General features: G+C 39.5%; 1 protein-coding gene across 1 annotated transcript in view; it reads right to left on the reverse strand.

Moving 5' to 3' along the window:
- LOC116574101 (WD repeat-containing protein on Y chromosome-like) overlaps positions 1–17,002 on the reverse strand; it is an 82,073-nt gene that overhangs the window by 44,730 nt on the left and 20,341 nt on the right. Inside the window, exons 4-7 of the mRNA XM_032314620.1 lie at positions 14,243–14,308; positions 12,669–12,899; positions 11,798–11,880; positions 9,800–9,892 (exon numbers count right to left, since the gene is read on the reverse strand). Of these exons, the coding sequence (XP_032170511.1) occupies positions 9,800–9,892; positions 11,798–11,880; positions 12,669–12,899; positions 14,243–14,308 (473 nt within the window). The remainder of the gene's footprint in view (positions 1–9,799; positions 9,893–11,797; positions 11,881–12,668; positions 12,900–14,242; positions 14,309–17,002) is intronic.

The raw sequence follows: 17,002 nt of genomic DNA on the forward strand, positions 1-17,002 counted from the left end.
AGCTGGTGAAATTTCTTTCCTATTTGCTTCAGTTTTCATAGTAAGGTAAGAAGCAAGGTCATTAGCTGAGATGAGGATAAGAGATGGGCTGAAGGTGATTTGAGGAGAGAGGAAAAAGAATGAAATTATAGACTGGGAACAAGGTTGGAGTACCCCTGGGATGTGTAGATGACTGCTTGGGATCTCAAGGGATCACTTGAGCTTCGTGGTCATGAATTTAAAGTGAGCTCCACTGGAGTGTGTTTTCCTTCACTACACTCATATCTAACTGCTTCACTTCCTTTCATCTTCATTCCCTACTCATCATTTGACTTCTTTAAGGACTGATGCATGCAACAAGCTTAATCAATGTTTGTTATTTGCAACTGAGATCTTCAGTAGTTAAGGAAAGTCCTTAGAGGAAAGCCTGACAGGCAAAGGCAGGATATCCGAGATTCCCAAGTAGGCTGAGAGATAAAGCAGGGGCACTTTTGAGACTTTCTTCTCTGTCCCCCTCCCTTATCCTGGTTCTTCTTTATTATTGTGACAGATATGGTGTTGAAGAGCAGGTAAGGAGAGAGTGCCAGACATCTTAATGATCATCTTCTTAAACTGAGCAAAACCAAATAACTGTGTTAGTTCCTGAGTGGTGAAAGACTCCATCAACTACCCAGACTTGAAGTGACCTCTCTGCTCAGGTGCTCTCAGGAGTGCATCTCCAATCAGTAACAAGCCCAGTTTACATGGTCTTCTGAAAAACTTGAGTTATTTTTCTTCTCCACCCCATCTGTTATTTCAGCTTTTGTTGGTTATCTCTAGCATTTGTCTTGTGGATAATAATAACTGATACTATTTATTGAGTGCTTATTATATGCTAGTTACTAGTTCAAGTTCAAAGACTTTATACTTATTCATTCATTGAATCCTCAAACTCATTTTACAGATGATTATCTTGAGGCACCTGAATTTCTGCAATACTCTACCAGTCTCTCTGAACCCAGTCTAATCCATCCCTCATTTATCTATTTCTCCTTAGATATTGATTTTAAATATGCATTGGAGGTGCCTGGGTGGTTCAGTTGGTTAAGAGTCTGACTCTTGATTTCAGCTCAGATCATGATCTCCGGGTCATGAAACTAAGCTCCACAATGAGATCTAAGCTCAGAGCAGAGTCTGCTTATCCCTCTCCCTCTGCTCCTCTCCCCGCTTGCTCTCTCTCTCTCTCACTCTCTCTCAAATAAATAAATAAATAAATAAATAAATAAATAAAATTTTTAAAAATAGAATAAAATAAAATATGCATGGAAAGGATGCCAGCAAAATGGTGGAGTAGGAAGCCCTGGGCCTTCCTTCTCCCACAAGCACACTAATTCAGCAACAATCCACAGACAAATTTCCTTTGTGAGAAATCCAGAAAGTAACTGAAATCCTCCAGCACCACGGAAGAGTATGAAGCGGTCTCCCTGAAGCTGGTAGGGAGGTTAAGACATCTTCTCACGAGAACCCCTGACTGGTACAGTGCCATATCATCAGGGAGAGTGCCTCTTGCTCCCAGCTTCATCCAGGGGAGGAAAGGATTTGTTTGTGTGCCCAGTATCCCAACTTTTCAGCTCTCAGCTTCCCTCTAGGGAGTCAGAATCCTTGGCTGGACTGATTAAGGGGGATCTTACCCTATGAAGATAGTCTATAAAGGTTGGGAACAAAGTCTGCCTTGTCTAATGAGCAGACACTAACACAAAGAGCCCAAGGAAATAAATATTCAGGCAAAGCTAGTCCTAACCGAGGAACAAGATAAGTTCCCAGAAACCAACCCTAACAAAGTGGAATTCTATGATTCACCTGATAGAATTCAAAATAGCTGTCATTAAGATGCTCACAAGTCAAGAGACCAATATGAGAATCTCAACAAAGAGACAGAAAATACTAAAAGTACCAGATAGAAATCATGGAGCTGACGAGAACAAAACTAAACTGAAAAGTTTCCTAGAGATGTTCAAAAACGGACTAGCTCAAGCAGGTGAAAAGATCAGCAAACTCAAAGATAGGTCATTGGAAATAATTCAGTCAGAGGAGCACAAATAAAAAAGAATGAAGAAAGCTGAAGGGACTTATGAGATATCATTAAGTAGACTAATACAAAAATTATAGGAGTTCCAGAAAGAGAAGTGAGAGAGAGAGAGAAAGGAAAAAAAGAAAGCTTATTTAAAGAAACAATGGCTAAAAATTTCTCAAATCTAGAGAAGGAAATGGACATCCAGATCCAGGAAATGGAAATTTGTTGGTTAAGGTAAATATGTAGACAAATACAGAATACTGAGTTACTATAATAGTGGTGGGTAAATCACTTTCAATTCTAATATAAAAGTAAAAGATAAGGGTGCCTGGGTGGCGCAGTCAGTTAAGTGTCTGCCTTTGGCTCAGGTCATGATCCCAGGAGCCTAGGCTTGAGATCTGCATCAGGCTCTCTGCTCACGGGAAGCCTACTTCTCCCTCTGGCTGCCACTCCCCCTGCTTGTGCTCTCTCTCTGTCAAATAAATAAAATATTTTTAAAAGTAAAAGGCAAAATAATTAAAATAACTATAACTAAAATGTATTAAGTAAAACAAATTTGTGGCAATAACGAAGTTTGTGTGTAGGGCCATGTTAAAGTGTAGAGATTTAGTATGTGATTGAACTTAAGTTGTTATCTGCTAAAAAGCAATTGTTATGATTATAAGATATTTTATGTAAACCCTGAGGTGACCACACACAAAAATTACCTATGGAAGTAACACAAAAGAAAAACAAAAAAGAGTCAAAGCATATCAATACCAAAAAAGCAACAAAACACAAAGGAAGACAGCAAAAAGACAAGACAGGCAAAAGAGCTATTAAACTAACAGAAAACAATAAAACGGCAATAGTAAACCCTTCCTTATAATAATTACCTTAATGTAAATGGATTAAACTCTTCCATCAATGAACAAAAAAATAATACCCAACTATATGCTGCCTGCTAGAAACTCACTCTAGATTTAATGACACACATAGGCTTAAGTGAAGGACTAGAAAAAGATGTTTCATGCAAATGGTAAACAAACAAGAGTCGGGATAGACATATTATATATGTATAAAAGAAAAACAGGCAGTCAGTCAAAAACTGTCACAAGAGACAAAGAAAGACATTATATAATGATAAAACAGTCAATCCACTAGGAAGATATCACAATTATAAATACATAGGCACCTAGCCTTAAAGCACCTAAATGTACAAAACAAATATTGATGGAACTGAAGGGAGAAATAGATAACAATACAATTATAGTAAAAAACGTCAATACTTCACTTTCAATAATGGACAGACTATTGAGACAGAAGATCAATAAAGACATATAGAACTTGAGTAACACTGTAGACCAAATGGACCTAACAGACCTATACAGAACATCTGACACGAGAGCAGCAGAATACATATTCCTCTTAAAAGCACACACAGAGAAAAAAAAAAAAATGCACACACAGACCTTTCTCCAGGATAGATCACATGTTATGTCCCAGAACAAGTCTTAACAACTTTAAAAGATTGAAATCATACAAAGTATCTTTTCTGACCACAACAGAATGAAATTAGAAATCAATAGCAGAAGGAAAATACTTCCCAAATATTTGGAAAATAAACAACATATTCTTGAATAACCATCTGGTCAAAAAACATCAAAAAAGAAAATATAAAAAATGAAAATGAAAATACAACCTACCAAAACTTACGGGATGCAGTAAAAGTGGTAGTAAAAAGGACCTTCATAGTGACCAATATCTACATTTAAAAGGAAGAAAAATCTCAAATCAACAACTAATTTTAAACCTAAAGGAGCTAGAAAAAGAAGAACAAACTAAGCACAAAGTTAGCAGAAGGAAGGAAATAAGAAAGACTAGAACAGAAATAAAACAGAACAACACTAATAATTGGTTTTTCAAAAAAATTAACAAAATTTACAAATCTTTAGCTAGATTAACTAGAAAGAGGGAAAATACTCAAACATCACTAGAAATGAAAGAAGAGATATCACAATTGATAAAACAGAAATAAAAAGATCATAAAAGATTATGAAGAACAATCATACACCAAAAAACTGGATAACCTAGAAAAAACAGACAAATTACTACAAACATAAAACCTACTAAGACTAAATCATGAAAGAATAGAACATGTGACAAGATGTACAATTAGTATGGAGATTGAACCAGTAATCAAAAAACTTCTACAAAGAAAATCCCAGGACCAGATGAATTCATTGGTGAATTCTACCAAACCTAAAATAATAATAATAGTAATAATAATAATAATAAAATATTTAATACTAATCCTTCTTAAACATTTCTGAATAAAGGAAAGGGAAAGAACACTTCCAAACTCATTTTATAAGGCCAGAATTGCCCGATATCACAGCCAGACACATACCACCAGAAAAGAAAACTATAGGGCAGTATCTCTGAAGAATGTAAACACATAAATCCTCAACAAAATACTAGCAAACCAAATCCAACAACACATTAAAAGGATCATACACCATGACCAAGTGAGATTTATCCCTGTGATGTAATGATGATTTAACATATAAAAATCAACTAATGTAATACATTACACTAACAGAATATGGATAAAAATTACATGATTGTCTCAATAGATGCAGAAGAGGCATTTGACAAAATTCAACACCCTTTCATGCTAAAAACTCTGAACAAACTAGGAATGGAGAGAAAGTACCTCAATATAATAAAGGCCATTTATGAAGAACCTGCTGCTAACAACACACTCAATGCTGAAAAACTGAACAGTTTTCCTCTAAGATCAGGAATAAGGCAAGGATACCTGCTTTTGCCACTTCTACAAAACAACGTATTGGGAGACCTGGCAGAGTAATTAGGCAAGAAAAAGAAATAAAAGATATCTGAATCAGAGAAGAATTAAAATTGTTCCTGTTTGCAAACATAATGATCTTACATATAGTAAGCCCTACACACTCTACTAAAAACAAAAACAAAAACAAAAAACTACTAGAAATAACAAACAGTAAAATTGCAGGATACAAAATCAGCATGAAAATCAGTTGTCTTTCCATACACTAAAAATGAACTATCTGAAAAGGAAATTAGGAAAACAATGCAATAAAAAATAGACCAGAAAGAATAAAATACTGAGGAGTAAGACTAAGGTGGTGAAAGATTTATATATTGGAAACTATAATACATTGATGAAAGGAATTAAACAAGACACAAACAAATGCAAAGAAAGATATGTGTTCATGGGTTAGAAGACTTAATACCCAAAGTCATCTATAGATTCAAAGCAATTCCTATTAAAATCCCAATGTAATTTTTTTAACAGAAGTAGAAAAAACAAATTGAAGATTCATATGGAACCACAAGTTACCAAATAAATCTTGATAAAGAAGAACAAAGCTAGAGACATCATACCTCTTCATTTTAAACTATATTACAAAGCTATAATAATTGAAACATTATGGTACTGGCATGAAGACAGATGTACAGACCAATGGAACAGAATAGAGAGCCCAGAAATGAATCCACACATAAACAGTCAGCCGATCTTCAAAAAGGGTGCCAAGAATATACAATGGGGAAGGGGTAGTCTCTTCATCCAATGGTGTTGGGAAACCTGGATATCCACAAGCAAAAGAATTCAATTGAACTTCTATTTTACGTCATACACAAATCAACTCAAAATAGATTAAAGACTTACATAAGCCCTGAAACTATAAAATTCCTAGAAGAAAAGCTTCATGACATTGGTCTTTTAGTGAGTTCATGGATACCAAAAGCAAAGGAAATGAAAGTTTTATGCGAAATGAAATAAGCCAGTCACAGAAAGACACTGCATGAGTCTACTTATATGAGGCATCTAAAGTAGTCAGATTCACAGAATCAAAGAGTGGAAAAGTAGTTGCCAAGAGCTGGGGAGATGAGAAAATGGGAAGTTACTAATCAATGGCCATAGAGTTCATTTAAGCAAGAGGAATAATTTAGAGATCTAGCTGTATAACATTGTACCTATAGTCCTACTGAACATTTAAAATTTTGTTAAGAGGTTAGATTTCTTGTTAAGTGTTCTTACAACAATAAATAAAATAAATTTAAAAAAATATGTAATCCAAACCTTCTAAAACTGTCATCCAAATTATCCCAAAGAGCATTTCTAAATTAGGCAAGCAATGTGATCATTAAATAAAAAGTTAGAGACATGTTTGAGCTAATATATTTCTTGGGACCAAACTTATAATCTACCAAAATTCTGTTTTGTGACCTTCATGTGTATTTTATAGATCAGGTTGAATTATAAGAAACTGCCATTATTTGACTATGCTGGACCTAAAAAATGAAAATACATTGCTGGCTGTAGTATACAATATATGTTCTATCTTTTTCTAAGACTGAATTAAAGTAGACTATTAAATATTTATTAAAATAAAATAAAATCAACATAGAGCTGAGGATGCGAGACAAAGTGCTTAGCAGGACCCAAGTGACTCTTCATTAGCAAACCTCTTGTCTTTCCTGATGTTCTTTTCTTCTCTCTTTCCTTAAAAGATGTTCTTCATTCCAAAGTATACTAGTTTCTCCAAAAACTTCAACATCTTCAATTCCTTCCTCTTCCCACCTGTACTCATACTGTTGTCATGGATTGGAATGCTTTTCTGTTTCTGGCCCACTACCTATTTGCTCTCCAGTTCAAAGGTCACTTCCCTGTGGAGCCTTGGCTCTCAGCTGCCCTTTTTCCTCCAGTCTAACCGGTGGGACCCTGCTTTCACACCTCATGCACATCTCTATCCGGCACTTAATTCTCATTTTAGAAAGATTGGTTGGTTGGCTTGTCTGCTTCCCCCACTGGGGTGCAAACATTATGAGAAAGGAGTGTTTTTTTAATCTACATTTCAGAGCTCATTTCATGGAGAAGTGGTGTCGAAGATACAAACATGTTTTTTTAAACATAACAGCTGGGATTTCTAATTTGAGAAGTAAAGCTAATCTCTACTTGGTCTTTTACTGACATATTGTTTTAACAATAGAAAAACTTAAGAGTTTCTACCAGGAAATTTTCTGAGGTAAGTTGATGTTATATCCTGAGCAAAGTGGAGTTTTTCCCTCCTCACACTCCTTCTCCCTCTCCCTCCTCCTCCCCGAGCCCTAACCTCTCCTTTCTTCCTGTTCTTCTTTCTCTCCTCCTCCTCCTCCTCCTCCTCCTCCTCCTCCTCCTCCTCCTCCTCCTCCTCCTCCTCCTCCTCCCCCCCCCCCCTGCTGCTACTGCTGCTTTTGTCAGTTTATGTTTAAGGAGGGCAATGTCTTGCCCTTGGTTAGCAGGCAAATTAGCAGTAGATCAAGCCAGAATTTAAAAAATACTTATTTTTTCCATATTTGTTTAGTCAGAAAAAAGCGATTGAACATCTCCTATGATCCAAAGGTTCTATTAGGCAGATACATTTATCATTCATCAAAAATATTTCTCTTGCCTGTCTTTTTTACTTTTATATCTAACATTTTTAAAGCTGAAACATACCTTAGAGTGTGTCTACAGTAGTGTGAAAGCAACAAAACAGAAGTTGTATTGTATGTGAAATTGTATATTAAAGGTAATGATAGAGTGAGCTCCATACATGGCAATTAGTTTACAATGTGCTCCCACAAATGCACTCAGATACCATGATTAATGCTCCCTGGAGCATTCCGTCCCTGTAACTAGCTCTCATTGTACTTACCAGAAACCTACTCTCCCAGGATATTGTGATAAATACCATGTTGGTTCTAATATTGCTCTAAGCTGTTAGGTCTGGGTGTGAGGGAGTGGTGAGATGAAATAGAGATAAAATGCAAAGTTTATGTTCTGGTTGCTTAGCAAGAAATCAGTAAGGAATCAAGCCAGCAAATCTTAAGTGAGGTTTTCGGGTGACATAGGGTCATCTCCCTCAAATACAGGCCCAGACCCAGTCTGTGGGGATTATAATGGCTCACAAGTGCTGTTTCACATTGTTTTTGTGTTGGGTGTGTCTGGAAGCTAAACATCAGAAGATGAAAGGAAGAAAGAGAAAACTAGTCTCCACATCACAGGAGCAGAGATGTATCTGAAACCTCACCCCTACTCTCCTGGGATAGCCCTTCAACAGAGGAGGGGCTCTCAGAGAATAACATCATCGACAGACAATCCCATTAGTTGATGGGACTGGTGAATGGCCAACCCAGAAGACACCTCAGCAAGGAACAGATAACATGATTAGAGAGCACTACCCACGTCAGTAAATATTCACTGTTATGGACTGCATGTTTGTGTCCCCCAGAATACATTATGTGGATCCCTAACTCCCAAGGTGGTGGTATTTGGGGATGGGGCCTTTGGGAGGTAATTAGGGTAGATAAAGTTGTAAAGGGAGGATTCTCACGATAGGATTGGTGTTTTTGTAAGAAGAGACACCAGACATTGCGCATGCTCCCTCTCTCCATGTATTCGTATCACCGGTAGGTCACCTGAGGACATAGTGAGAAGGTGGACATCTGTGAGCCAGAAAGAGAGACTTCGCCAGAAACAGAACAGGCCGGCACCTTGATCTTAGACTTCCCATCCTCTAGAACTGTAAGATAATTAGTTCTGTTGTCGAAGCCACACAGTCTGTAATATTTTGTTATGGAGGCCCAAGCAGACCAACACATTCATATCAACCAGTCAGTACTCCTCTTGGGCTAGGTGTCCTGTACGTTCAATTCCTGAATCCCTAGCCCTTCACACACACACACACACACACACACACACACACACAACACACACACACACAACACACACACACACACACAACACACACACACAGAAGAAAAAGGTAGAGCAGGGAAGGAAAGGCAAAATAAAACCGGAGCCTCCTTTTGTCAACTTACATGAGGGTTTTCTATCTTGGTCATTCAACAAACATTTCCTGAGAGCCTGCTGTGAGCCTGCCAGTCAGTATGTAGGTGTCAGAGAACACACAGCAATGACTAAGGCACTGGTACTGCCTGAGAGTTACTCAGGACCTGCGCCCCGTGACATGCAGGACCATCAATGCCAAAGGTTGGGGAGACTCCTAGGAGATGTCAGCTTTTGGGTATGGAAGAGATTCAGGGGAATCCACGGAGGTTTGGCTCATGAAGAATGGTAGGATTTCAGCAGGAACCACTCATTCTTTGATACTGGGATAGCCCCTAAGAATCTTGTCTCATTCATGTCTGTGTCCCACATCCAACAATAAGGGTGCACAGTAGGTACTCAAGAAACAGGATGGGATAGATGTTTGAGGAAGGGGGCAGCCCTGGGAATACTGTGGTGGTGACAATGCCTGGCCCAAGTTGAAGGCCTCGGTTTAGCTATGCTGGTGCTCGGGAGACCTGAAGGCTCAGAGGGGATGAAAGCTGAGAAGGCAGAGGGGAGTTTGGATGCTCTCTGACGGTATGGATGTTTTTGGAGAGGGAACTAGCAACCATTAGAAAGCAGAGTAGCATGGTCAAAGTCGAATTACAGGAAAATTAATCCAGTCACATTTAAACAGATGAATTCATAATTATATGACTCTAAAAATCATTTCACCTCTCTGGGCTTCCCTTTCCTGACTACACGCAGGAAGGTCCCTCCTTCCTGGGTAGAACTGTGATGTGCGACACGGTGGAGACAGGCTGCATGGAAGCCCTGACATTTACTGATTGAACATGAATGGAACTGTCCAAGGAGAGAGAGGAGAGAAGGCCCCACTGGCCAGGGGAGAGTGCCCTGTGAGGCCTGCTTGGCCCTGGAGATGCTCTTACCAGTAATCCAGTTTCAAAGGAACAGCTTCCAGGCCACCAATCTGACAGTAAGGCTCCAGGTTGGAGAGTTCATACAGCTGGATTTCACGGTTTCTGTTCAAAGATCAAGTACCATTGGAGTAAATTAAATTCCCCACTTCACTTTTGTAGAACAGTTTTTCTATTTCATGGATTTCACAAAGCGGAGACACTGGGCCAGTGAAACACCTGCACTACTGAGCAACCTCTCTGGCTGAACCTGAGGTCTCTCTCCCCTATTCTTCCATTTGGGGACATCTCTTCTGCCTGGTTCTGAATCAGTCTGGCCTATTCTCCATCAGGAGGCTGGCACAGCTTCCAGAAATATGAGCTCTGGATGCCAGTAGTTGGGTCATCAGATCCCAGCTCACTATTTAGTCCCCTCATCTGTAAAATGGGGATCTCCTGTCTTTCAGGAGGGTTACAAGGATTGAAAGGACGCCTGAGAAAGTGATTAGTCCAGGACTTGGGACTTGCTAAGGGCCCACAAATGTGAGCTGTTGTTTATTGCAGATACTAAAGATGGTTAGATCTGCCAAGTGGAGGGCAGAGGCCTCTTTCTAGAAACTAAGGGGTTAACTCAGTGCTCCACTAATTTCCCGTTTCCAGCCTGCACTCTTGACCCCTTCCCTCCTGTGTTTGCTTGCCCACCTTGCAGCTGATTGAGAGAAGAACAAGTCTGTGGGTATGAGAAACACAACTCACTGCTTTGACCTGTTGGCATAGAACAAATAGAGGTCAATCTCTAAATTCCAAAGTCTTGCTTTTCCCTCAGTGTGAAATGTCTTCTTTTCCCACCTCTTTTCACCTGCATGTAGCTCTAGTGGTTCCCTGCCTCCAGGTATCATAAGCCTTGCCTCATCTTCTGATTTGTCAGCTCAGAGAGTCTCTAGTAGGCTCCTGAGCAATCACTGAACTGTGATTTTTGTGCTGTGTGCACAAAAGACACGATAATTAAATTATTGGGCACGGCTTTTAAAACAAAACTGGGCTGAATGCACACACCCAGGCTTGTTGCTTTTCAGTAGTTAGTATTAATTATATTGATACATTTTAATATATTAAGAAATATATTTTAATTATTAGATTTAACATTAAATTCAATTATATTTAATAGCTTCTATTATCTGAGGTTGGAGTAACTGTTGGTTCATTAAAGTGGTTGAAGACTAGAGAACCAGGGGCCACTGGAGGAGACCAGATAGAAAAGAGAAACCCCTAGATTGGGAGGGGGAGTCAAGGGAAGCCCAGTAGGCAGGGCTGTGGGAATCCCCCTCAAGCTCTGCCCCTTCCCTTACCCATGCCCGGAGAGCCCTGTGTTTAGCAGCTTGACTCCTCAGTCTCCCAACCCTGGACTGCAGTTCACACCCCTGCCTCCGCACCATTCCCTTGTGTTGAATTTTTTGCTTTACCCTTGATTTGAAATTTTCCAAATTTCCTTCCCACCAAGCCACACGCCCTTCTCTGTGGCCCATTACTGAGGTTAACTAAGCAGCCCAGGATGGTGCCTGTTCATTTTCCTCTTGTTGTCATGATCAAAACCTTTAGGATCTTCAGCAGTGAGCATTATCTTTTTACAGAAGATTTTATTTTTTGAATGAGTCCAAAGCACTTGGGACTGAATTTTGGTAAACAATAAAATAGGCATATTATTTTCAATATAAAATAAAATGTGCTAAGAGGTCACAAGACTGTTTCCCCCCCCCCCCCCCATCTGGCCCATACTGTCACTCTGGAATTATTCCAGAAGAAGGCCTCTTTCGGTGTTGGAGACCATGACATCACTGCAATGGGCCAAACAAGGCCTTAACTTTTGCAAAGTAGCTTTGACTGATATTATGAGTTCTAACATGTTTTAAAAAGGGCTTCATGACTTTTAAATACCACAGATGTGTATGTGTCTGTGTAAACTCACACATGGCAATGAATTTCATAACACAACGATTGTTTACTCCCAGTTGAAGAGCTGCAGACACTCACCCAGTCCCTATGAGCAGCTTGTTGTACTGTGGCATGCTGATGACATCCGTCACCCACCTGGGCTTCCGACTTGTGGACTTGTCCTAATGTGTTGAAGAGTGGAAATAAACAAAAACATGTCTTTTAATGAAAAGACAGTTTGACAGTAGACATGCTTAAAATTATAGTTTTTTAAAAAAATTGATGCTCTCCTTCAAGTATAAAGAACTTGCTACATAGACTTGAAGAGCTCCCTTTTATTTCCTCTCTCTAGGGAGGGCTTATTTTGGCACCCTGAGGGATTTAGGATAGCTGTAACTTCTAGTGTAGCTGGTAAGTTTCTGGAGGGCTGACATGGGCTTCTATATCCCCAGTACCCAGCAGAGAGCCTAGGCTATGTCAGGGGCTCAACTATTGTTGAATGATATAATAAAAAAAGAAATGATTTTAAAGATAGGCTCAGGTGAGGCATTTTTATTCCTATCCTAAGTCTACTTCCCAAATGTCTTCTGCCTTCTGAATTTCTGATTCTGTGATTCAATAAGAAGCCAAACCCTAGCATAGCTGCCTAAACTGAAATAATCATTAACAGGAAAAAAACAATAAAAAATTCTTTTCCATTTGTCATTCATTAAGACATATGATAAATTACATGATGGAGTCATGTGTAATTCATTACTCCATCTGATTTTAGAAGCAAAATGAAGCATTATCTTGTACTACATATAGAGATCACATTTTATTTGCATTCTATAGACTAGCAAAAGCCAACATGAATATATTACATTCAAGGACACAATTTCTGTAATCATGCCACTTGAAGAGCAGTTTAAAATAGCAAATAAAATCAAACTGGAGCACTCAGCATCCTTATCAAATGAAAATCACATACAAAAACTCTCTTTCTTCTTTTCAACTTCAGCTGCAGGGACCAGAAATAAATCGCTCCATCTTCTCTGATCATGATTAAGGTGTCGTCAGGCATAGAGAGAATGCGCAGCACGGGACCCCCATATGACAGCCCTTGCAGCACAGCAGGCAGCTGGAAGGAAACCTCTTTCTGTCGGGCCAAAGCATCCGCTTGCTCTGAATACTCTAGCTGCAGATACGTGCACAAGCCATCCTGGAGGATAAAGGAAAATTCATTAAACATCTACTATGTTCCTTTGTTTCAAAATTTCTCTTTACCATCAAAGTTAGGGTAACTCCTTCCCTGGAAATGCCATAATTATTAGTACTCACCAACTCATCAGTATGCCAAAAATGTAAGGGTAATAACTGTGATGTGCCCATTCAGCTGGGGTTGGAAGTCTGCTACCGACTTGGGCTCCCTTCCCCACTCCCAGGGTGTCTCTCTCTAAAGGAGATGGTGGTGGTGGTGGTGGTGGTGATAGTGATGACGATGATGGTGATGATGATGATGATGATGATGATGATGATAGCGGTGGGGGTTGTGATTGACAGTATACTACATTCCATGCAACATAGACCTTCCCTTCAATTCTCATGATAACTGTATGACATAGATACTATTGTTCTTCTCTTTTACATATCTGGAAACCCCAGCTTTGAAAGGTTAAATAGCTTGCCTAAGATCAAACAGCTAGTAAGTGGCTGGCCAGAGACTGAAGTCCTTATCAGTCTGACTGCACAGTTCCCACCCACCAGTATATGCCTCATTTAGAATCTCAGCAGTACATCTAGGGAAAAGAAGTCTGTGGTCAGAGGGAAGGGGTGGAGATACTGAAGGGTCTGGAACATTTCTTTTCTCTCCACTTCCCCAAAGCCCCACTTCTTTAGAGCCTCCCCTTCTCTTCTCTGGCATCCTGACTTCCTATTCAAGTCAGATGATAATGTAAATGCTTCCATTTGATTTTGCTGGGGAATTGACCCAAGGTCTGAATAGAGGTATCTTACTGTTCAAGTTGTCATTTTAGAAATTAATTCATCCTGGGACAGTAGAAGGGCACTGACAGACGCAATGGCAGAGAATGTTTAAAGCCAATGTCTCAGCTCATTATTACGCAACTCAAATTGGGGATTATTAATAATGATGATGATATCTGTTGAGAATTTACTTTGTGACTGTCCCTGTTCTAAATACTTTACATGTGTTAACTGATCTGAATATCATCAGGTGTTTTATGCTCATAGAATTTCTTGCTCCCTGGTGTTTCATGTTTGCTTTGGGGTAAGATGACAAGTGTATCCTTTACTTCTTAGTTTTAGGAAACCCTTCTTGGAACTTGCCTTAGCTACTGAAATCCCTAGTTAAACTATTCCAAGAATAATCTGACATTATAAAATTTGAAAACTGTGAACATGCATATCCCCTTGGTTCAGTTTCAAGTTGACAAAGCACTGAAGGACAGAGCATACTCCAGAAAGGAACAGCCTCAGAGCTAACATTTTATGTGTTTTCCTGACTAATCTCAAATTTGATTCACAAAACATAACCCAGCTTACCCATTGAATTCTGCCCACTGATTCATAGTCTATTTTCATGAAAAGTTGTTGAATTTGTTCAATATTCTGGAAAGGAAAAAAATAAATCTATTTATAGACAGCATAGGGGGAAAACTCTTCACTAGAATGTTGGGGGCAAAGATGAAGAAGGAGTGGAAATCTTAATTTTTCCAATTTATGAATCTCATATTACAATGCATAATAGTCAAAGGTCTCTGGAATGCCTGTTTTAAAACATTAATAGGACTGTGAGTTGGAGTTCAGTGTGCTGACACTACCACTCTTTCCTCATGAGAGAGTGGGGCTTCTAGAACATCTATTTTTGAAATGGAGTCCTAATCAGCATGAACTTTTTATCTCTCAGTCCACATGCTCCCAGAAGGTCCCACTCCACCCTGGTCAGTTCCAGCCAAGACTGGAGACCCCACGTTAGATAACAGCAAAACAAGTGATGGTTAGATGCACCCTTGGGTGCACCCTTAGCTGTATCCCAAAACAAGAGGACATGTAAATCATGAAAATCATTTTTTAGAGACCAGACCAAGCTGGCGGAGGAGTAGGAGACTTAAATATCGTTGGGTCCCAGGAGTTCAGCTAGATAGTTATCAAACCATTCTGAACACCTACAAACTCAACAGGAGACTGAAGAGAAGAAAAGCAGCAATTCTAGGAATAGAAAATCAACCACTTTCAGGAAGGTAGGATGTGCGGAGAAGTGAACCCTAGGTGATATATGGGAAGAGAGACTGTAAGGGGAGGGCCTGGCTCCCGGCAAGCAGTAAAGCAGTGAAGCACAAAATTGGAGGTTTTAGAAGTTGGCCCTGCTGAGGGACATCACTCCAGAGGCTAAGCAGGGGATGGAGCCCTCAGAGGAACAGTGTGGTCCCAGGTCCCTCGGGGTCACAGAAAGAATGGAGGAGACTGTGTGTGGCAGAGCTCCCAGGTATCAGGCAGGGAAGCTGGCTACACAGACAGAGCTAAGGAGGGGCACTCAGCTCCGGATTAACTTAAACTGTAATCCAAGTCACAGTCGGACCATGGCTCTTCAAGCGGGGACCCCAGAAATGGCAGATCCGGGGAGACCCCCTCCTTCCTCCTCCAGGAGGAGCGGCACAGGAGCGCGTGGCAGAATCTACTGAGTTTGGAGACTCCAAACCAGGCCGTGTGCCAGAGATAGAAATGCTCGGTCACAGGCCAGGTGAGTTCAGAGTGTGGCTGGAGACCAAGGAGACAGGAGGGATTAACTGCTTTTCTCTGAGGGTGCACTGAGGAGTGGGGCCCTGAGCTCTCAGCTCCTATGCGGCAGGAGATTGAAGGCTGCCATCTTTGTTCTCCACCTCCAAAGCTATACAGAAAGCATTCAGAGAACAAAAGCTACTGGAAGTGAACCCAAGCAGATTCGCTCTCTGAATCAGGTCATTTAACCTGGCCCCTGGCAAGGGTGGTGCAATTCTGCCTCCAGCAAAGACATTTGAGAATCACAGCAACAGGCCCCTCCCCCAGAAGATCAACAAGAACATCCAGCCAAGTCCAAGTTCACTGATCAAAGAGAACTGTAAACCTTCACAGTTACAGGAATTCATGGCTTTCCCCCCATGATTCTTTAGTCTTTCAAAGTTAAATTTTTTTTAATTTTAGTTTTTCCTCTTTCCTGTTTTAATATTTTTTAGCAATTTTATCTTATCAGTACCTTTTTAAAAAAATATTTTGTTTATTTATTGACAGAGAGAGAGAGATCACAAGTAGGCAGAGAGGCAGGCAGAGAAAGAGGGGAAGCAGGCTCCCCGCTGAGCAGAGAGCCCTATGTGGTGCTCAATCCCAGGACCCTGAGATCATGACCTGAGTCGAAGGCAAAGGCTTAACCCACTGAGCCACCCAAGCACCCCTTATCAATACCTTTTTTAAAAATCTTTTAAAATTTTCATTGGTATATTCACATTCTATCCCTTCATTGTATTTGACACTTATTTTTTTTTTGTATACATATAGGTTTTTCTTTCTTTAAAATTTTGGGATATAGTTTCTTCTAATAGATAAAATATGCCCCAAATCTAGTGATTGACTTTGTTCTTATCTCCAGCCTGATCACATTCTTTTCTCTTTTTATTTTTTTCTTTCAACCAACTTCTTATATTATCAATTCCTTTTTTAGTTTACATCTTTACAGTCATATCCCATCCCTTCATCATGTTTACCCTTATTTTTGTATGTATACGTAAGTTTCTCTTTCTTTAAAATTTTGGGAGGCAGTGTCCTCTAACAGACCAAAATACACCCAAAACCAAGTGTTTGGCTCTGTTCTATTCACTAGTATAATACATATATTTTTTTCTTTCTTTTTTTTTTCTCTTTTCTTCTCCCCCAGTTCTGGGTCTCTTCTGATTTGTTTAGTGTATATTTTTCTGGGGTCATTGCCATCCTTCTACTATTTTGTTCTCTCATTCATCTATTCTTATGTGGATAAAATGACAAGGCAGAAAAACTCACATCAAAAAAAAAGAACAAGAGGCAGTACCAATGGCTAGGGATCTAACCAGTATGGACATTAGTAATATGTCAGAACTAGAGTTCAGAATGATGATTATCAAGGTGCTAGTTGGGCTCAAATAAAACATGAGAGATACTAGAGACTCTCTTTTTGGAGAAATAAAAACCTTTTCTGGAGAAATAAAAGATCTAAAATATAACAAAGTTGAAGTCAAAAAGTTATTAATGAGGTGCAATAAAAAATGAAGGCTCTTACTGCTAGGATAAATGAGG

Source organism: Mustela erminea, chromosome 15 (genome assembly GCF_009829155.1).
Source record: "Mustela erminea isolate mMusErm1 chromosome 15, mMusErm1.Pri, whole genome shotgun sequence".
Classification (NCBI taxonomy): Eukaryota; Metazoa; Chordata; class Mammalia; order Carnivora; family Mustelidae; genus Mustela; species Mustela erminea.